The 22821-nt window shown below is 44.8% G+C and overlaps 2 protein-coding genes across 2 annotated transcripts in view; both read right to left on the bottom strand.

Moving 5' to 3' along the window:
* LOC129715828 (tubulin alpha-1D chain) overlaps positions 1-22821 on the bottom strand; it is a 103998-nt gene that overhangs the window by 66444 nt on the left and 14733 nt on the right. The window lies entirely within an intron of this gene.
* Positions 22110-22821, bottom strand: part of LOC129715830 (tubulin alpha-8 chain-like) — a 15442-nt gene continuing 14730 nt past the window's right edge. The window contains exon 4 of the mRNA XM_055665703.1: positions 22110-22821. This exon is cut by the window's right edge and continues 618 nt beyond it. Within this exon, the coding sequence (XP_055521678.1) occupies positions 22465-22821 (357 nt within the window). The 3' untranslated portion in view covers positions 22110-22464.

Genomic DNA, 22821 nt, shown 5'->3' with positions numbered 1-22821 from the left:
AAACATGTAAAAAATTATAAAAGGACTGGACAAGCTAGATGCAGGAAAAATGTTCCCAATGTTGGGCGCGTCCAGAACCAGGGGCCACACAGTCTTAGAATAAAGGGGAGGCCATTTAAGACTGAGGTGAGAAAAAACTTTTCACCCAGAGAGTTGTGAATTTGTGGAATTCCCTGCCACAGAGGGCAGTGGAGGCCAAATCACTGGATGGATTTAAGAGAGAGTTAGATAGAGCTCTAGGGGCTAGTGGAATCAAGGGATATGGGGAGAAGGCAGGCACGGGTTATTGATTGGGGACGATCAGCCATGATCACAATGAATGTTGGTGCTGGCTCGAAGGGCCGAATGGCCTCCTGCACCTATTTTCTATGTTTCTATGTAACATTTCTCACCTGGCTCTAAACGTTATTCCCTTATCACATGTCTACACACCATAAACAGCTCGAGTGTAATCATGCATTGTCTTTCTGCTGACTGGATAGCCCGCAACAAAAAGCTTTTCACTGTACCTCGGTACACGTGACAATGAACTAAACTTACTTTACCCCCCATTAAGAAAACATCTTTAGGTTTGGATTTATTAATAACACGTGTACCCAAGGAAGAGTGAAAGGCTTTGTTAATCCAATCAGATTATACTATACGTACATATAATCAAGTCAAACTCCAGTACAACAGGTTGGGAAAAGAGTGTATAGTTCTCAGCATTGTAGTGCATCAGTTCCACAGACAAAGTCCAATGAGGTAGAGGTGAATCGGACAGTACCTTATAACCACATAACCATATAACAATTACAGCACGGAAACAGGCCACCTCGGCCCTACAAGTCCGTGCCGAACAACTTTTTTTCCCTTAGCCCCACCTGCCTGCACTCATACCATAACCCTCCATTCCCTTCTCATCCATATGCCTATCCAATTTATTTTTAAATTATACCAACGAACCTGCCTCCACCACTTCCACTGGAAGCTCATTCCACACCGCTACCACTCTCTGAGTAAAGAAGTTCCCCCTCATATTACCCCTAAACTTCTGTCCCTTAATTCTGGTCATGTCCCCTTGTTTGAATCTTCCCTATTCTCAAAGGGAAAAGCTTGTCCACATCAACTCTGTCTATCCCTCTCATCATTTTAAAGACCTCTGTCAAGTCCCCCCTTAACCTTCTGCGCTCCAGAGAATAAAGACCTAACTTATTCAACCTACCTCTGTAACTTAGTTGTTGAAACCCAGGCAACACTCTAGTAAATCTCCTCTGTACTCTCTCTATTTTGTTGACATCCTTCCTATAATTGGGCGACCAAAATTGTATACCATACTCCAGATTTGGTCTCACCAATGCCTTGTACAATTTTAACATTACATCCCAGCTTCTATACTCAATGATCTGATTTATAAAGGCTAACATACCAAAAGCTTTCTTTACCACCCTATCTATATGCGATTCCACCTTCAAGAAACTATGCACGGTTATTCCCAGATCCCTCTGTTCAACTGTATTCTTCAATTCCCTACCATTTACCATGTACGTCCTATTTTGATTTGTACTGCCAAGGTGTAGCACCTCACATTTATCAGCATTAAACTCCATCTGCCATCTTTCAGCCCATTTTTCCAAATGGCCTAAATTAGCTTATGGAAGGATCGTTCAGAAACCTGGTAGCAGAGGGGAAGAAGTTGTCCCCCTAGTCAGGTCCTGCATCTTCTGCCGGACGGGTGTAGGGGAAAATAAGGAATGACCGGGGTGGGTGGGACATGTTGGCTGCTTTTCCAAGGCAGCATGAAGGGTAGAATGGAATCAATGTTGGGGAGTGTGGAAGCAATAGTGGCACTTTAAATAGTGGCAAAAGGATTTTAGTATAAGAGCAGGGAGGTTCTACTACAGTTGTACAGGGTCTTGGTGAGACCACACCTGGAGTATTGCGTACAGTTTTGGTCTCCTAATCTGAGGAAAGACATTCTTGCCATAGAGGGAGTACAGAGAACGTTCACCAGACTGATTCCTGGGATGGCAGGTCTTTCATATGAAGAAAGACTGGATAGACTCGGCTTGTACTCGCTAGAATTTAGAAGATCGAGGGGGAACTTACAAAATTCTTAAGGGGTTGGGCAGGCTAGATGCAGGAAGATTATTCCCGATGTCGGGGAAGTCCAGAACAAGGGGTCACAGTTTAAGGATAAGGGGGAAGTCTTTTAGGACCGAAATGAGAAAAACATTTTTCACACAGAGAGTGGTGGATCTCTTGAATTCTCTGCCACAGAAGGTAGTTGAGGCCACAGTTCATTGGCTACATTTAAGAGGGAGTTAGATGTGGCCCTTGGGACCAGGGGGTATGGAGAGAAGGCAGGTACGGGATACTGAGTTGGATGATCAGCCATGATTGTATTGAATGGCGGTGCAGGCTCAAAGGGCCGAATGGCCTACTCCTGCACCTATTTTCTATGTTTCTATGTCTATGTTGCAGGGGGACGATAGATGGCGCAATGGGCTAAGTGTTCGGCTGGCGACCGGAAGGTAGCCGGTTCGAATCCCGCTTGGAATGCATACTGTCATTGTGTCCTTGGGGCAAGACACTTCACCCACCTTTGCCTGTGTGTAAATGTAATGTAATTATGTGAAGCACTTTGGGGTCAATGCAAGTCGACTAAAAATGTGCTATATAAATAAGATTATTATTATTATTATTATTATTATGTTTAGAGGTTTTTAAAGACACTTGAATACACAGTGTGATGGGCTATGGATCACCTGCAGGCAGAGGAGATTAGTTATCTCCCTATTAATTCCTCCGTCTACGTCGCATCTGCGCCCAAGATGAGGATCTGGGAATGGGATGGCCTCATTCTTTAGGGAATGGGGGTTCCCCTCTCCCATCATAGATAAGGCCCTCACTCGTGTCTCCTCAGTACCCCGCAACTCCGCCCTTGCTCCCCCTCGTCACAGAAGCAGAGTCCCCTGGTCTTTCCCTTCAACCCCATCACCCCTATGCATACAATACATAATCCTCCGACATGTTCACCACCTCTAACGGGATCCCACCACTAGACACATCTTCCCATCTCCACCCCTTTCCGCAGAGACCGTTCCCTCCGCAACTCCCTGGTTAACTCATCCCTTCCCAACCAAACCACCCCTTCCCCAGCAACCACAGAAGATACAACACCTGCCCCTATACCGCCTCCCTCGACTCTGTCCAGGGACCCCGTCTGTCCTTTCAGGTTAGGCAGAGGTTCACTTGCACCACCTCCAACCTCATCTACTGTATCCGTTGTTCAAGATGTGGTCTCTTATACACCGGCGAGACCAAACGCAGACGGGGCGATCGTTTCGCTGGACACCTTCACTCAGCCCGCCTGAACCAACCTGATCTACCGGTTGCTGGACATTTTAATTCTCCTTCCCATTCCCACACTGACCTTTCTGTCCTAGGTCTCCTCCATTGTCAGAGCGAAGGGCCTGTCCCACTGTACGAGGTAATTCGCGAGTTCTCCCGAGTTTCCCCCGATTCGAACTCGGAGAATTACGGTAATAGCCGTTCGTAGGTACTCGGGGCTCTCGTGGACATTTTTCACAGCGCTGAAAAAACTTCACGAGTTACCGCGTTTCCCCGAGTACCTGCCATTAGCGTTACGACCCGCTAAGAAACATCCCGAGCTCCGACGTACCCGCAACGTACATTCCACGTACTTACCACGAGTTTGATTATTTTTTTTTATAGAACTTTTGAATTATCTCGTACAGTGGGATGGGCCTTTTAGGTTAAACACAAATTGGAGGAACAGCATCTCATATTTCACTTGGGCAGCTTACAGCCCAGTGGTATGAACATTGATTTCTCTCACTTCAAGTAATCCCGGCATTCCCTCTCTCTCTCTCTATCCCTCCCCCAGCCAAGTTGCACCAGCTTCTCGTTTACACCCGGCATACAGCCAACCATACCCGTTTCCTTTATCATCATTAATTTTTTGCATATCTTTCATTCATTGTTCTACATCTCTCTCACACAGTCTAGATCTCGTTTCCATTCCCCGTGACTTTCAGTCTAAAACATAGAAACATAGAAATTAGGTGCAGGAGTAGGCCTTTCAGCCCTTCGAGCCTGCACCGCCATTCAATATGATCATGGCTGATAGAAACATAGAAAACATAGAAATTAGGTGCAGGAGTAGGCTATTCGGCCCTTCGAGCCTGCACCGCCATTCAATATGATCATGGCTGATCATCCAACTCAGTATCCCGTACCTGCCTTCTCTCCATACCCCCTGATCCCCTTAGCCACAAGGGCCACATCTAACTCCCTCTTAAATATAGCCAATGAACTGGCCTCAACTACCCTCTGTGGCAGAGAGTTCCAGAGATTCACCACTCTCTGTGTGAAAAAAGTTCTCCTCATCTCAGTTTTAAAGGATTTCCCCCTTATCCTTAAGCTGTGACCCCTTGTCCTGGACTTCCCCAACATCGGGAACAATCTTCCTGCATCTAGCCTGTCCAACCCCTTAAGAATTTTGTAAGTTTCTACAAGATCCCCTCTCAATCTCCTAAATTCTAGAGAGTATAAGCAAAGTCTATCCAGTCTTTCTTCACAAGACAGTCCTGACATCCCAGGAATCAGTCTGGTGAACCGTCTCTGCACTCCCTCTATGGCAATAATCTTTCATTCATTGTTCTACATCTCTCTCTCTCTCACACACATAGTCTAGATCTCGTTTCCATTCCCCGTGACTTTCAGTCTAAAACATAGAAACGTAGAAATTAGGTGCAGGAGTAGAGGCCATTTGGCCCTTTGAGCCTGCACCGCCATTCAATATGATCATGGCTGATCATCCAATCCCGTACCTGCCTTCTCTCCATACCTTCTGATCTCACTTCTCTGCACTCCCTCTATGGCAATAATGTCCTTCCTCAGATTTGGGGAAGGGTCTCGACCCAAAACGTCACCCATTCCTTCTCTCCAGGGACACTGCCTGTCTGGCTGAGTTACCCCAGCTTTTTGTGTCCATCTTCAGTTTAAACCAGCATCTGCAGTTCCTTCCGACAGATTAGATACCTATCCGCGTGATGGACTGGGCTGCATCTACAACTCTGCAGTTTCATGCAGTCTCTTTGAACTCATCTCATACGAACCCAGCTCGTCATAAAACACAAGGAACATTCACAAATATAGTAACTTAAAAGGAGCTAATATAATGATCTCTGCCAGGGCGTGAGATGGAGAAATAGATCTCAAAACACTCAACAACACCACTTATTTTCCCACAAGAAAAGATGCATTAATTTTATATTCTCAAGGTAGAACTTCCTTAATGCCATCCTTAAGCAACTAATGTAATGGGGTCGACAATCGATGCAGGAGTAGGCCATTCGGCCCTTCGAGCCAGCACTGCCATTCAATGTGATCACGGCTGATCACCCCCAATCAGTACCCCGTACCTGCCTTCTCCCCATATCCCCCGACTCCGCTATCCTTAAGGGTTGAGTATGGAACATCTTCCTTTCCAAATGTACTTTTTTCCTGCTCATTTGGCTTGCCATAGAGGGAGTACAGAGAAGGTTCACCAGACTGATTCCTGGGACGTCAGGACTTTCATATGAAGAAAGACTGGATAGACTCGGCTGGTACACGCTAGAATTTAGAAGATTGAGGGAGGGGATCTTATAGAAACTTACAAAATTCTTAAGGGGTTGGACAGGCTAGATGCAGGAAGATTGTTCCCGATGTTGGGGAAGTCCAGAACAAGGGGTCACAGTTTAAGGGGGAAATCTTTTAGGACCGAGATGAGAAAAACATTTTTCACACAGAGAGTGGTGAATCTCTGGAATTCACTGCCACAGAAGGTAGTTGAGGCCAGTTAATTGGCTATATTTAAGAGGGAGTTAGATGTGGCCCTTGTGGCTAAGGGGATCAGGGGGTATGGAGAGAAGGCAGGTACGGGATACCGAGTTGGATGATCAGCCATGATCATATTGAATGGCGATGCAGGCTCGAAGGGCCAAATGGCCTACTCCTGCACCTATTTTCTATGTTTCTATAATAAATACAATTGCTCAAACAAGTTCTACACCCCATAGTCAGGGGAAACAAACTTCTTGCATCCAGGCCCGTCAGAATTTTGTACACACCATTCTACAGCATATCAACTAATGCATTAGCACGCAACAAAAGCTTGCCACTTTACCTCACTACACGTGACAATGAGGATCATAAAGGGTAGGAGTAGAATTAGGCCATTCGGCCCATCAAGTCCCCTCCACCATTCCGAGTTACTACCTCTCCCTCCTAACCCCATTCTCCTGCCTTCTCCCCATATCCCCTGACACCCATACTAATGCAAAATCTATCTACCTATCTCAGTCATAAAAATATCCACCAACTTGGCCTCCACAGCCTTCTGCGGCAACGAATTCCACAGATTCACCACCCTCAGACTAAAGAAATTCCTTCTCATCTCCTTCTTAAAAGAACGCCCTTTAATTCTGAGGCTGTGCCCTCTAGTCCTAGATTCCCCCACTAGTGGAAACATCCTCTCCACATCCACTCTATCCAGGCCTTTCACTGTTCTGTACGTTTCAATGAGGGTCCCCTCCCCCCCTCATTCTTCTAAACTCAACTGAATTAGATTTTGGCAATTTTGAACACACTCACCATTTTAAAATGTCTTTCTTTCACTCTCTCTGAGATGGCTGCTGTGGGGGAAGAAAATGATCCCAGTTTTGGGAATAAGACAAAAAGCTATCAACAATAATCAACTGCCATGGTGTCTTATTTATACAGCTGTTGAAAGGCCTACACTGCAGATTGGTTAAATGATCGCAATTAAGATAATTTGCAATCTACTGCAATTGCAATTCTCCCTAATGAGAGTCAACCCTTTAAAGAAGGAACTGAAATCATAAATGTCCAAGCAGGAGAGAAGGGAAACAAAAAGTTTTGGATGGACAGTGACCCAGAGAGCATTACAAATAGTCATAGCACAATTAAATGAGGTTCCAACGATTCCATTACCTTCAATTCCACCTTGGATACTTCCAGATGCAACAGTAGACTTTACAATATTAGATCAGAAAAACAAGGATAAACAACATATGTATAATTCAGTCATCATACAGGAATACATTGACAGATACTACAGTTTTGTCCAAATTTACACAGATGCATCAAAAGATTCAGTAGATAAAGTAGGAGTAGCATTTATTGTACCAGAATTTCACATCAAAGTAGGGAAGAGGATCAATAATGAGGTCTCAGTATACACAGGTGAAATGATTTCAATATTGTTAGCAGTACAGTGGGTCGAGGATACCAGGCCTTTAAGGACAGTTATTTGTTCAGATTCAAGTTTAGCAATAAAGAGTTTACAGCACAGCCATTCAGACAGTAGACCAGACATTTTGATTGAAATACAACAAACACTATTCAGAATTCAAATGATGGGGCTTACAGTCATATTTTTATGGGTACCAGCACACATTGGCATTAGAGGAAATGAAATGGCAGATAAGGTAGCAAAAGAGGTAACAAAAAGAAGTAAGATTGATTTAAGTATTAACATAGGTAAAACTGAAATCAAAGACATTATTAAGCAAAGACTGAAGGAAGGATGGCAAAAGCAATGGGAGGAAGAGCGGAAAGGACGGGGGTTCTACAGAGTCCAGAGGAAAGTGGGAGAACTGAGATGTGCAGGAAAGAACAGAGAAGAGGAGACAGTGATTTCAAGAATTAGATTTGGACACACTGGTCTGAACAGTACACTTTTTATAATAGGCAAGCATAATACAGGCAGATGTGAATACTGTGGGCAACAGGAAACGATAGAGCATGTCATTGTACATTGTGAGAGGTATGAGGAGGAGAGAGAACGGATGAGTGAGCAGTTCAGAAAAGAAAGAGTACAATTTGATTTGGTAGAGGGAGTTCATATAAGTGCTATCAAATCCTGTTGCTTTTTCTTAGGGTAACCAATTTGTTCGGAAGGCTATAGGATATTAGTATATGTAATGGTGTTGTTTGATCCACACTCCATGCCAGTTGGTGGCGATAATGCACCAAAAAAGTTGTTTGCCAACTGCCAAAAAACACTGCATAGAAGAAGAAGATGAATGTCCAAGCTGATGTTTCTTTCTGTAGAAGATGGTCGTGAGCCAGTTGAGTTTTGTACTTGCTAGATTAATGATCTCTTAATCCAGGCCATTGTAATACCTAATTCAATAAAGTAAGAAATACTTGCCTATAGAAAATAGGTGCAGGAGGAGGCCATTTGGCCCTTCAATCCAGCACCGCCATTCAATGTGATCATGGCTGATCATCCACAATCAGTACCCCGTTCCTGCCTTCTCCCCGTATCCCCCTGACTCCGCTATCTTTAAAAGCCCTATCTAGCTCTCACTTTAAAGTATCCAGAGAACCGGCCTCCACCGCCCTCTGAGGCAGGGAATCCCACAGATTCGCAACTCTCTGTGTGAAGAAGTGTTTCCTCCTCTCCATTCTAAATGGCTTGCCCCTTATTCTTAAGGAGTGTTTCGTTGTCAGATGTACTAACAATGAAGCAGTGACAAAGCATCATACAATGTGGAAACAGGCCCTTCGGCCTAACGTGCCCACACCTCAGCCAACATGTCCCATCTACACTAGTCCTACCTGCGGCAGGTAACCTGCCTGCTTGGGACCACTTCCCTCTAAACCTGTCCTATCCATGTACTTGTCTGAACGTATTTTAAACATTGTGACTGCCTCTGCCTCAACTACCTTCTCCAGCAGCTCGTTCCATAAACCCACCCAGGGCTCTCACTTAACTTTTTTTCCCTGTTGCCAGCCGGGCAACCTCGGCAGCTTTTTAGGTTGCCACTTGCCATTTTAGGTGGTCATGACACGTGCGATAATGTGCTCGGACGAAGTGCGTAGTTACCAGTCGGAATTATGTTCAATGAAGCATTCACACATTATTTCTGCTTCAAATAAAGTCACAAACTAAACATATTCACCAATCAAGACATGATATATACCACAATGACACAATGGCAGCAAAATTACAATACAGTATCTCAACTCTTTTTACACATTGCAATGAATGCAATTTCTTTATTTCTTTCCACTTCCAAACAAAAATGTGGTTGGATTATTCAGCGTATGATCAACCTGTGTCAATAAATCCTGGACCATGGTAACATATATGCACACTGCAGATTGATGCAAACTTGTTTTCTGTGAATGAAAATGATCATGGCATGGACACAGCATGGGTGGTTATTGCTACTGGTACAGAAACACTCTCGCTTCCCACAGAATTCATCCACAACAAAATATACAGGTTGCAAGGAAATTTCTATATTATGATCATTATGATAATAGCTGTTAAAACTGACTATACCCATCTGACAGGTTAAACATTACACGAACTGACAAGAGATGGCCAAAGGACACAACTGCAGCAAATGTTTTTTTGGCAAAATGTTTAAAGGCGTTAAAACGCCACACCACCGGACATGTAGATTAGATGTACGTGTTGTGAGCAGCAATGAAGAAACCCAGTTTGTACGCACCAAATTTAAAAAAAAATTATTGATAAATGCTGTTTCCATCATTCTCACTTCAGAATTAACATTACAATTTCAACTGCAATATCTCCTGACCAAATTTGTGATGTATATGACCGACTGTAGAGGTAAAACCTGGATAAATCCAACGATTAGTTGTGGATCTTGCTCATTAAATAACTACAGTACTGATACTCCATATTAAGAACATTGATTTTCCGTTAAAATGAATTCTGTAATAACGTGTCAACGGTAGCAGTGACAATCGAACACTGCGATTTTAATGTTTCATGTGTTCACAATTTCATTAATTCCTCTTTATGTATTAAAACAAATAATAACATAGGGGAAGGTACACAAAATTGCTGGAGAAACTCAGCAGGTGCAGCAGCATCTATGGAGCGAAGGAAATAGGCGACGTTTCGGGCCGAAACCCTTCTTCAGACATAGGGGATTCCATTATCAAACATAGTCAATGTTCGCTCTGAAGACATTTCCAGCGCAGTAGGGTCGGGGGGGGGGGGGGGGGGGGGGGGGGGGGTGAATCAGTGTAGGATAGATAAATGGCGAGGGGGGGGTGGTTGAGAAGGCAATCAGTGCGGGATGGATGGATTGAGGCAGGGGAATTAGTGTGTGTTGGTTGGAGTATGTAAAATTGTGAGGGGAGGGTGCAGGGGATGTCAGTGGGGGTTGAATGGGGGGAGCAGTACGGGATGGATGGGGGGGTGGTTACAGGATAAATGGAGGGGGGGGTTCAGTACAGGATGGATCGGGAGATCAGTGCAGGATGAATGGGGGAGCAGTGCAGGATGGATGGGAAGGGGTCTCATTACAGGATGGGGGGGTTCAGTACAGGATGGATAGGGTGATCAATGCAGGATGAATAGATGGGGGGGGGTAGATGGGGACGGGAGCACAGCGGATGTCAGTGAGGACTGAACAGAGGCGGGAATGGGGATCAGTGTGGTTATTGCCGTTGGCGGAGTGGCACGCACGGTCGCTATGTGGGTGGGCGCGGTGCGGAAGGTCGCCGCCGCCGCCGCCGCTGCCGCCGCTGCTGTGTGGGCCCGTCATTCGCTCCGACCCTCCGTCACCCCGCACTACAGCCGTCACTGACCAATCTGTTCAATCTTTCCTCATATGACAGTCCCGCCATCCCAGGGATCAATCTCGTGAACCTACGCTGCACTGCCTCAATCACAAGGATGTCCTTCCTCAAATTAGAGGAGATCTCTCAGAGAAGATGAGGAGGAATCAGGAATCCATCCATCTCCACCTTAAAAAGACCCACTGACTTGGGCCCCACGTTCTTCCGTGGCAATGAATTCCACAGATTCACCACCTTCTCACTAAAGAAATTCCTCCGCATCTCCTTTCTAAAGGTACGTCCTTATATTCTGAAGCCCTCTGGTCCTAGACTCTCCCACTAGTGGATACATTGTGTTAGCTTGTCTTCCGCCTGTATGCAAACTGTAGCTGTTCAAAGCAGCATATTTGTTTAATGCCTTTGCATACAGCATATAGATGCCATGAGTTGCCAGGATACATAACAAGGCTTAGTTTAGTTTAGTTTAGCTTAATTTAGTTTAGAGATAAAGGGTGGAATGGCCTACTCCTGCACCTATTGTCTATTGTAATCGATAAAGTATTTTTCCCAGGGTAGAGGATTTTAAGACTAGAGGGCACAGGTGAGGGGGGAGAGATTTAAGGACTGCTTGAGGCACTTTTTCATTTTGAGGGTAGTCCATATCTGGAACAGGCTACCAGAGGAAACTAGAAGCTGATATAATTACAACTTTCCAAAGGCAGATAAATACAATCAGGCCAAATTCAAGTACAATAGACAATAGACAATAGGTGCAGGAGTAGGCCATTCGGCCCCTCGAGCCAGCACTGCCGTTCAATGTGATCGTGGCTTATAGCAACATAGAAACATGGAAAATAGGTGCAGGAGTAGGCCATTCGGCCCCTCGAGCCAGCACTGCCATTCAGTGTGATCGTGGCTTATAGAAACATAGAAACATGGGAAAATAGGTGCAGGAGGAGGCCATTCGGCCCTTCTTTTTAATTTTTAATTTAATTTTTTAATAATATTTTTATTGGAAGCATATACATATCATAACCAAAACACAATTTATTTACCAATTACATATTAACACAGCTTCTGTTTATATATATATAGATTTTTTTGAAAGATGGATCTAAAGAAAGAAGGGAGGGAGAAATTTTTTTTAAAAATAAAATTACCAATAACACAATTTTGGAGATAGGTCTGTGGACTATAACATGTAATTATTCATCGAATCCTGGATTCAAGTTTCAGTCAAGCTCGAGGATGTAACTAGTAGAGTGAATAAGGGAGAACCAGTGGATGTGTTATATCTGGATATTTAAGAGGGAATTAGATGTGGCCCTTGTGGCTAAAGGGATCAGGGGGTATGGAGAGAAGGCAGGTACGGGATACTGAGTTGGATGATCAGCCATGATCATATTGAATGGCGGTGCAGGCTCGAAGGGCCGAATGGCCTCTACTCCTGCACCTATTTTCTATGTTTCTATGTTTCCTGAGTCTGGGGTGCGCATGTACACATCCTATTGACCATTCCGCTACATTACATTACGTTACATTACGTATCAACGCTACCACTGTCAACCTGGACCTGCGTATCTTCCATTGTTATATCTGGATGTGTTATATCTGGACTTCCAGAAGGCTTTCAACAAGGTCCCACATAAGAGATTAGTATGCAAACTTAAAGCACACGGCATTGGGGGTTCAGTATTGATGTGGATAGAGAACTGGCTGGCAGACAGGAAGCAAAGAGTAGGAGTAAACGGGTCCTTTTAAGAATGGCAGGCAGTGACTAGTGGGGTACCGCAAGGCTCAGTGCTGGGACCCCAGCTATTTACAATATATATTAATGATTTGGGTGAGGGAATTGAATGCAACATCTCCAAGTTTGCGGATGACACGGAGCTGGGGGGCAGTGTTAGCTGTGAGGAGGATGCTAGGAGGCTGCAAGGTGACCTGGATAGGCTGGGTGAGTGGGCAAATGCATGGCAGATGCAGTATAATGTGGATAAATGTGAGGTTATCCACTTTGGTGGCAAAAACAGGAAAGTAGACTATTATCTGAATGGTGGCCGATTAGGAAAAGGGGAGATGCAACGAGACCTGGGTGTCATGGTACACCAGTCATTGAAAGTAGGCATGCAGGTGCAGCAGGCAGTGAAGAAAGCGAATGGTATGTTAGCATTCATAGCAAAAGGATTTGAATATAGGAACAGGGAGGTTCTACTGCAGTTGTACAGGGCCTCGGTGAGACCACACCTGGAGTATTGCGTACAGTTTTGGTCTCCCAATCTGAGGAAAGGCATTCTTGCCATAGAGGGAGTACAGAGAAGGTTCACCAGACTGATTCCTGGGATGGCAGAACTTTCATATGAAGAAAGACTGGATAGACTTGGCTTGTACTCGCTAGAATTTAGAAGATTGAGGGGGGATCTTATTGAAGCTTACAAAATCCTTAAGTGGTTTGGACAGGCTAGATGCAGGAAGATTGTTCCCGATGTTGGGGTAGTCCAGAACAAGGGGTCACAGTTTAAGGATAAGGTGGAAATCTTTTAGGACTGAGATGAGAAAAACATTTTTCACACAGAGAGTGGTGAATCTGTGGAATTCTCTGCCACAGAAGGTAGTTGAGGCCAGTTCATTGGCTATATTTAAGAGGGAGTTAGATGTGGCCCTTGTGGCTAAAGGGATCAGGTGGTATGGAGAGAAGGTGGGTACAGGATACTGAGTTGGATGATCAGCCATGATCATATTGAATGGCGGTGCAGGCTCGAAGGGCCGAATGGCCTCCTCCTGCATCTATTTCCTATGTTTCTATTCATGTCTCCCAAATACCTTCTACATCTGTCATTGCCCTTTCCCCTTGACTCTCAGTCTAAAGAAGGTCCCGCCCCGAAATGCCACCCCAGAGATCTTCTCTCTAGAGATGCTGCCTGACCCGTGGAGTTACTCCAGCATCTTGTGTCTATAATGGGCGTGATTTCGTTTGTTAGCCTAATTGCCAGAATCCTTTAATGAGACCAAGGCAATGATAAGGGGCAGTATAGAGAACTTAGTACAGCATAGTACAGTAACAGGCCCTTTGGCCCACATCATAAGCCATAGGAGCGGAATTAGGCCATTCGGCCCATTGATTCTACTCCACCACTCAATCATTGCTGAAGCACTATCCTCTGGAAGGCGACTCCGGACTGTCAAAGCCGCCACAGCCAGACATAAAAACAACTACGGCCAGCCGCACTCGGGCGCTCCTCGGCATCTCTCGGGTTGCCCGACGGAGTGCAAGTTATGGGGGGGGGGGGGGGGGGGGGGGGGGGGGGGGGGGGGGGGGGCGAGGGACGTAACTCGCAGCTCGTGGAAAACAGTGGCCAGCAGGCAGCGCCTTGAAAAATCCGTGGTGCTCACCGAGAGGAGCAGAGGCATTGTGACGTCATCAGCCGTTAACATCAGCTTCCGTTACCTTTAGCTTCAGATTGGTGAGGAATTTGAAGAAATAAGTGAAGAAATAATGAACCAAATTTTCAGATGAGGCGATTACCCCATCGCCCGGTGGGGTAACAACATCGGAGGCCTGGATCGCCTCAGCGCAGAGGGAGAATAAGGAGGGAAGAGACAGTGACTTTAAGACTTTTGCCTCCATCACAGTGAGGAGGTGCCTGGTGAACTCACTGTGGTGAATGTTAATTTGTGTTTATTGTGTATTTTGTTATTTATTATAATATGTATGACTGCAGGCAACGAAATTTCGTTCAGACCGAAAGGTCTGAATGACAAATAAAGGAATCTAATCTAATCTAATCTAATTTACGACATCATGAGGTAAATTTCACCATTAGCACGTCGGGTTTTCGAGAAGATGTGATTCACAAGCGAGCAAATATAATAACGCTCAGAGTTTTATAAGTATACCAAGTGCAGACCCGTTGGGTCTGCTCCCCCAATGGTGTGATCCCCCAACCCAATATTCCACCATGCACCCGTCTCCTCCAACGGAACTGAAGCCGTTCCCAAATGTAAGATTCCAGCACTCCCCTGCCTCCCTCAGCAGTGGATTTAAAAATAATTCCAATTGCACCTCCCCTGCCTGCTGCAGCAGTGAAAAGTTCATAGTGTTCCTGTCTTGCAACATTGTTTTGAAGTGTGTTGGAAGCTTATAGGAAGGAGCAGCCGTCAACGAATCAAAAGGCAGAAAGGCAGCCGGACGCCGGACGGCAGGCGGCAGCCACACAGTTTTAATATATAACTAGACCAAGTGCAGACCCGTTGGGTCTGCTCCCCCAATGGTGTGATCCCCCAACCCAATATTCCACCATGCACCCGTCTCCTCCAATGGAACTGAAGCCGTTCTCAAAAGTAAGATTCCAGCACTGCCCTGCCTCCCTCAGCAGTGGATTAAAAAAAAAATCCAATGGCACCACCCTGCCTGCTGCAGCAGTGAAAAGTTCAGAGTGTTCCTGTATTGCAACTTTGTTTCGAAGTATGTTGGAAGCTGACATGTAAATGGAGAAGCCAGTTTATTTTTGAAATACTTGGGGGTGGGGGGGGGAGAAGGATTTGATTAAAAATGTGTACTTCAACACGACGAAATGTAATGAGGAGCGGATACTTAGAAAGAAAAGCGAAATCTCTACTGAAATGGAAAAGATCTCGGAGATTGAGCGTCTGGATTGGGCGTGGCAATGAATCAAAGGAAGAAATGCAGCCGGCAGCCGTACATGCAAATGGATCCATTCCAATTGTACATCTGCGAGCATCGGCCATTCCGATTGGACATCTGCGAGTATCGGGCACGAATTGAAAGGCAGAAAGGGATCCGGTCGGCAACCGGACGGATAGCCCCAGAGTTTGATAGATAGATAGATAGATAGATAGATAGATAGATAGATAGATAGATAGATAGATAGATAGATAGATAGATAGATAGATAGATAGATAGATAGATAGATAGATAGATAGATAGATAGATAGATAGATTCAATTCAATTCAATTCAATCAATCTTTCCCTCTCAAGCTCATTTTCCTGCTTTCTGTCGATAACCTTTGACACTCTTGAGAGCGTTGTTCCAAAACCTACCATCAGCGGTGCTGCAGCTATGCCACTGCCTGTGCGTGCGATTCCGGAGGCTTTGGTGGGGGGGGTTTGTATTGGTTGTCGGAGAGGAATTTGCTCGGACTGCTAGCTGCTGAAGAAAATACGCCCCCGATTTTTTAAAAACGTCACTGGTTGATTGCGTCCCTGGATTGAATTAAAACGACTAAAAACGCATTCAACGCCTTCAGCATCATGGATCGCAAGTGCAGGACAAAACAAAAGGCATGTCGTTTATTTAACATATTATCTTGCTATTTGGTGTGGTTCATTTTAATCTGCTGATGCAAAAAATGTTATTTAGGCCCCGATACAAATCGGCCGTGTCATGCTTAAATCATGGCAGCGGCAACATTCCAATCGATCACATTCCAGAAACATCCACTCCCAAGATAATCAAATTCATTATTTTGTTTGCACAATCATGTCATAAGAACATCTAAACCAATCTATATTTTGTGTTATTGTCTATCCGTGATCAATAATTTCATACTAAATATCCACAGTACAATTTTAGTCAGATGTATTGTGCAAAAAAGTAATGATTTTGATTATCTTGAGAGTGGATATTTCTGGATTAATTTATGGGAATTAAACATTAAATTCATTCCGTTTGGCATACAAATTTATGACAAAGCGAGATTTAAAAATCATGTTATATTATGAATTCTTGTGTGAACGGGATCAGTTTGTTATTTGGATACTTTGGTTATTTAAAAAAATATTTTGAGCCTTTTCTTAAGAATGGGATATTTGTTTAGATCTATGAATTGAATTTAGATGAATTTAATTGATTTGATGACACTGATGAATATGAATTTTTTGTTTGGTATTTACTATTTGTTTTAAAGTTACAATAATATTAAAGATCTGATCTTGAAAATATCATATTTTTGAATTTTCAAGGCATTCTGAATGTTTATTACTATTTCCGTCACAACGGTCAATTTTGTAATTAGCTACAATTAGGTAACTAACTAATTATATGCTTTAATTTCAGGTCATCCAAGTAGGATGTATCAGGATGCTTCAATCTATAATAACTGAAAATTTCATTGTTCTCTTAATTTTTAAGAAAGTTATAGGCTTTTATGTCAATTGACTGTCCTCGATCACAGCTTTTGTGTTAAGTCAATGGAAAAGCAATAGGGAACAAGATGCAAATTTCCGAGTATGAAAATGACCATAACTTTTTTAATACTGAAAATATGAAAGTGAATTAGGTATCAAATTAAAATTCTTTTTATGCTTTATCTGATGGGATAAGTTACAGGCTTGATTTTTAACATCTCAAAATGTTGTAACATTCCTACTCTTGAAACAAGGAACTGCAGATGCTGGTTTACCAAAAATGACACAGAGTGCTGGAGTAACTCAGCGGGACAGGCAGCATCTGTGGAGAACATGGTTGGGTGACGTTTCAGAGTGCTGGAGTAACTCAGCGGGTTAGGCAGCGTCTGTGGAGAACGGGTTAGGCAGTAACTCAGCGGGTCAGGCTGTGGAGAACATGGATAGGTGACGTTTCACAGAGTGCTGGAGTAACTCAGCAGGTGCAGCAGCATCTATGGAGCTAAGGAAATAGGCAACGTTTCGGGCCGAAACCCTTCCGGGTTTCGGCCCGAAACGTTGCCTATTTCCAGAAGGGTTTCGGCCCGAAACGTTGCCTATTTCCAGAAGGGTTTCGGCCCGAAACGTTGCCTATTTCCAGAAGGGTTTCGGCCCGAAACGTTGCCTATTTCCAGAAGGGTTTCGGCCCGAAATGTTGCCTATTTCCTTAGCTCCATAGATGCTGCTGCACCATAACTCAGCGGGTCAGGCAGCATCTGTGGAGAACATGGATAGGTAACGTTTCACAGAGTGCTGGAGTAACTCAGCGGGTCAGGCAGCAGCTGTGGAGAATATGGATAGGTGACGTTTCTGGTTGTGAACCTTCTTCAGATTCATCTCTGCCATGCACGTGACTCCTGCCCCTCCATCCCCTGCATATCCATGTGTCTTCCCAAACGTCCCTGAAACGGCACTAACATATCTGCCTCCACCATCCCACCCCCAGCAGCACGTTCCAGGCACCCACCGCCCTCTGTGTAAAAACCTTGCCACTCGCATCTCTGTTAGACTTTGCTCCCCTGACCTTAGATCAGCAGAGAAGGTTATTGGCTGCAACCTTCCCTCCATTGATGAACTGTACACTGCAACGGCCAGGAAGCGAGCGGGCAAGATCATCTCTGACCCCTCCCACCCTGGCCACAAACTCTTTGAATCACTTCCCTCTGGAAGGCGACTCCGGACTGTCAAAGCTGCCACAGCCAGGCATAAAAACAGTTTTTATCCACGAGTAGTTGCTCTACACAATAAACAAAAGTCTGCAGCCTCCTTTTGCTCTGGTATTTTATTTTATTCACCTGTTTAAACTGTAACTTTAAACTTTAAAAGGATTTGAGTCTAGGAGCAGGGAGGTTCTACTGCAGTTGTACAGGGTCTTGGTGAGACCACACCTGGAGTATTGCATACAGTTTTGGTCTCCAAATCTGAGGAAGGACATTATTGCCATAGAGGGAGTGCAGAGACGGTTCAACAGACTGATTCCTGGGATGTCAGGACTGTCTTATGAAGAAAGACTGGATAGACTTGGTTCATACTCTCTAGAATTTAGGAGATTGAGAGGGGATCTTATAGAAACTTACAAAATTCTTAAGGGGTTGGACAGGCTAGATGCAGGAAGATTGCTCCCGATGTTGGGGAAGTCCAGGACAAGGGGTCACAGCTTAAGGATAAGGGGGAAATCCTTTAAAACCGAGATGAGAAGAACTTTTTTCACACAGAGAGTGGTGAGTCTCTGGAACTCTCTGCCACAGAGGGTAGTCGAGGCCAGTTCATTGGCTATATTTAAGAGGGAGTTAGATGTGGCCCTTGTGGCTAAGGGGATCAGGGGGTATGGAGAGAAGGCAGGTACAGGATACTGAGTTGGATGATCAGCCATGATCATATTGAATGGCGGTGCAGGCTCGAAGGGCCGAATGGCCTACTCCTGCACCTATTGTCTATGTTTCTATGTTAATGTTTTATTCTTAATCGGTTGCTGTATGTTGTGTTGTTACTTGCAAGGCAAATCCCTCCACTGATCACAGCCCGATGATGTCAAAGTCACCAGGCCAGCAATCGGAACACCCCTCTCTGGCAACCACCCCACGCCCCCGCTCCGCGATGGAAAAGTCCACGCTGCTGAAGCTCTGGGCCCAACTCTGGGAAAGGCCGCTCCAATCCAAGCTGTTAGGCCACGATAGGGGAGGCGGAGAAAGGGCGTGGGAAAAGTCGCCTCTCCGTCGAAAAATGGCTTCCCCATTCCCCCACCCCCCACATAACACACACAGAGAGACACCAAAACAAACACTTGGACACACTTTAAAAAAAAAGTTGAAATAATGAACATGCTGCTGGCAGGGCAGCTGACTCACAGTGACCCAAACCGACCTTGGTCACTTTTGTCTGTGTACATACTTGGCCAATAAACTTATTCATTCATTCATTCATTATTAAATATATAAGATTGTTCAGGGTTTGGACACGCTAAAGGCAGGAAACATGTTCCCGATGTTGGGGGAGTCCAGAACCAGGGGCCACACACACAGTTTAAGAATAAAGGGGCAAGCCATTTAGAACGGAGATGAGGAAACACTTTTTCTCACAGAGAGTGTTGAGTCTGTGGAATTCTCTGCCTCAGAGGGCGGTGGAGGCCGGTTCTCTGGATGCTTTCAAGAGAGAGCTAGATAGGGCTCTTAAAGATAGTGGAGTCAGGGGATATGGGGAGAAGGCAGGAACGGGGTACTGATTGGGGACGATCAGCCATGATCACATTGAATGGCGGTGCTGGCTCGAAGGGCCGAATGGCCTACTCATGCACCTATTGTCTATTGTCTATAAAGCTATGCCTTCCGTATTTGATATTGAGGATCCCGACCCAAAACGTCACCCATCCATGTTCTCCAGGGATGCTGCTGCCTGAGTTATTCCCTCCAGCACTTTGTGTCTTTCCTTGTTTAGACTGTCCTCCTATTGATGCGAATCCTAATTTTCCATGCTTCTATCAGGTCTAGAATAGTCCAAGGCTTGGAGCGAGTGGATGTGGAGAGGATGTTTCCACTAATGGGAGAGTCTAGGGCTAGAGGTCACAGCCTCAGACTTAAAGGGCGTTCCTTAAGGAAAGTGATGAGGAGACATTTCTTTAGTCATAGGGTGGCGAATCTGTGGAATTCTTTGCTGTGGAGGCCACAAGTCTGTGGATATTTTTAAGGTAGAGATAGATAGATTCTTGATTAGTACAGGTGTCAGAGGTTATGGGGAGAAGGCAGGAGAATGGAGTTAGGAGGGAGAGGTAACTCAGCCGTGATTGAATGGTGCAGGGGACTTGATGGACCGAATGGCCTAATTCTACTCCTACCCTTTATGACCCTCATTGTCACGTGCAGTGAGGTAAAGTGGCAAGCTTTTGTTGCGTTGGAGAATTGGGTTAGGATGGAGATGTACAAAAATCCAAAAATTCTGGTATGAAATATTTGATATTTTTTCAAAATTAATCAAAATAAAACTGGTACCAAAATTTATTTAATTACGGGCTAATAATGGGGAAAAAGCTTATACTTAAATTCCGGAAAAATGCACCCACACCAACAATAAAAATGTGGATATCAAATATGTTTGAAACATTACATCTGGAAGAGATGAGATTCCTCTTAGCAGGTAAAGCAGACCAATTCCAAAAGACGTGGTCTATGTTTCTGGACCTATTACAAGTATGAGGTGCAATAGTAATTTAAATAAATAAATAAATAAATAAATAGATGGTATCAGGACCTGGTAACGGGAGGTAAAACAACAAAAACAGACTTGGTTGGTAGTCCCCTTTCTGCAGAGTTTAATGTTATAATAGAGCGATTGTTCCTATTTTCTTTTTCTTTCTTTTCTAGGGTCTATTTTCTCACTTTACTTCCTTCTCTAACTTCTTTTCTAAGGGGCTTTCTTTTCCCAACACTCTTGCACTTCACGACTCTTGCGCACTTTCTTTACTTTCCTTACTTCTATCTTTTTCTTAAAGCTCAAAAAAAAAATGAAGCGGTACAAAAAATGTATTAAGATATATGTGTTGTGTAGTATTGTAATTTACCGTACTTCTAATAAAAATAAAATTAAAAAAAAATTAAATTAAAAATGGATGGAGATTGAATGGCAGAGTCGACTTGATGGGCCGAATGGCCTAATTCTACACCTATTCCTTATGACCTCCCGTCAGCCTCCAGGGTGACCCGGTGGCGCAGCGGTAGAGTTGCTGCCTCACAGCACCAGAGACTCAGGTTGGATTCTGCCCACGGGTGCTGGCTGTGCGGAGTTTGTACGTTCTCCCCGTGACCTGCGTGAGTTTTCTCCGAGATCTTCTCTTTCCTCCCACACTCCAAAGACGTGCGGATTTGTGGTTAATTGGCTTGGTGTAAATGAATGGATGAATGAATAAGTTTATTGGCCAAGTATTCACATACAAGTAATTTGCCTTGGTGCTCCGCCCGCAAGTGACAACGTGACATACAGTGACAGTTAAGGGCCTGTCCCACGAGCATGCGACCTGCATGTGGCGAGCGCTACCAAACCGGAAGCGGGGGCCGCGCGGAGGTCGAGTGAGTGACGTGAAGTTTGAGCGAAGTCCGCGGGAAGTTGGCCCGTAATGTACGGCGTCGAGACTCTGCGCACGCCCGTCGAGGCGGCTGCGGGCCGGCAGGCCGTTGCCGCGTGGAATTTTTTAACACGGTTAGTTTTTCGGAGCCCCGCGCGATTTCGGGACCAGCCCCGCACAACGCCATACGGCTCCGGCGATCGAAGTGGGACCGGCCCCGCGAGGCCGTACGGCTTAAGCGACCACGTTAGATCGCGCTCGCCGCATGGAGTCGCATGCTCGTAGGACAGGCCCTTTAGGAATGACACATAAAAAGTGTTCCCAGTGTGCGTAGGGTTAGGGTTAATGTGCGGGGATGGCAGATCGCTGTCGGGCCGAAGGGCCTGTTTCTGAGCCCTGTTTCAAAATGAAACCAATTGTGTGGTAGCTGTGTGGAATGAGCTTCCAGTGGAAGTGGTGGAGGCAGGTTCGTTTTTATCATTTAAAAATAAATTGGATAGTTATATGGATGGGAAGGGAATGGAGGGTTATGGTTTGAACGCAGGTGTATGGGACTAGGGGAGAATACGTGTTTGGCACGGACTAGAAGGGTCAAGATGGCCTGTTTCCGTACTGTAATTGTTATTTGGTTATATGGTTATATGGTTATTACTAACTTCCAGTATATTCATCGGCACTTTTACCAAATACCAAGATTCCTCTTTCTGGAATTCTTTTTGAAATGTGTTCATATTCCCGCAGTGGGACTACACTCATTGTCTCTGGATGTAGTTATTTTATTATTGCAGGCTGTGGCTACAGAATGGAATATACAGCATATCATTAAACACCATGTCCACTGTAACATTACACTTGATTTCTGTGAGAGACATCAAAGATATTTCCAATGCATTGCTTCAGCCGGTACTTGCATTAGATGAAAACAGATGTGTTTCTCATTAAATATGCCAAGCCTATCGGACTAACATGTTCAACATTTTTTACTTTTTTTACGCAATGATTAATTCAAGTGGAAAAAAAACATTAGCTCCTCGAAAGTATTGCGGTTTCATTCACATCTCATTTATCAGGGGCCTGAGTGAAAGATCTACTCAAGGGTTTTGGAGTGACTCAGAATTCCTCTCCTTCATTGTCATCAGTTGTGCTGTCGGCTCCAACCTCCTCGTAATCCTTCTCCAAGGCTGCCATGTCTTCACGGGCCTCGGAGAACTCTCCCTCCTCCATTCCCTCCCCCACGTACCAATGCACGAAGGCGCGCTTGGCGTACATCAGGTCAAACTTGTGGTCGAGCCGTGCCCAAGCCTCAGCGATGGCAGTGGTGTTGCTCAGCATACACACTGCACGCTGCACCTTGGCCAGGTCCCCACCGGGCACCGCAGTGGGAGGCTGGTAGTTGATGCCAACCTTGAACCCAGTCGGGCACCAGTCAACAAACTGGATGGTACGCCTGGTCTTGATGGCCGCGAT

This window comes from Leucoraja erinacea, unplaced genomic scaffold, assembly GCF_028641065.1.
Source record: "Leucoraja erinacea ecotype New England unplaced genomic scaffold, Leri_hhj_1 Leri_143S, whole genome shotgun sequence".
NCBI classification, from domain to species: domain Eukaryota; kingdom Metazoa; phylum Chordata; class Chondrichthyes; order Rajiformes; family Rajidae; genus Leucoraja; species Leucoraja erinaceus.
This window is presented reverse-complemented; position numbering and strand designations above follow the sequence as displayed.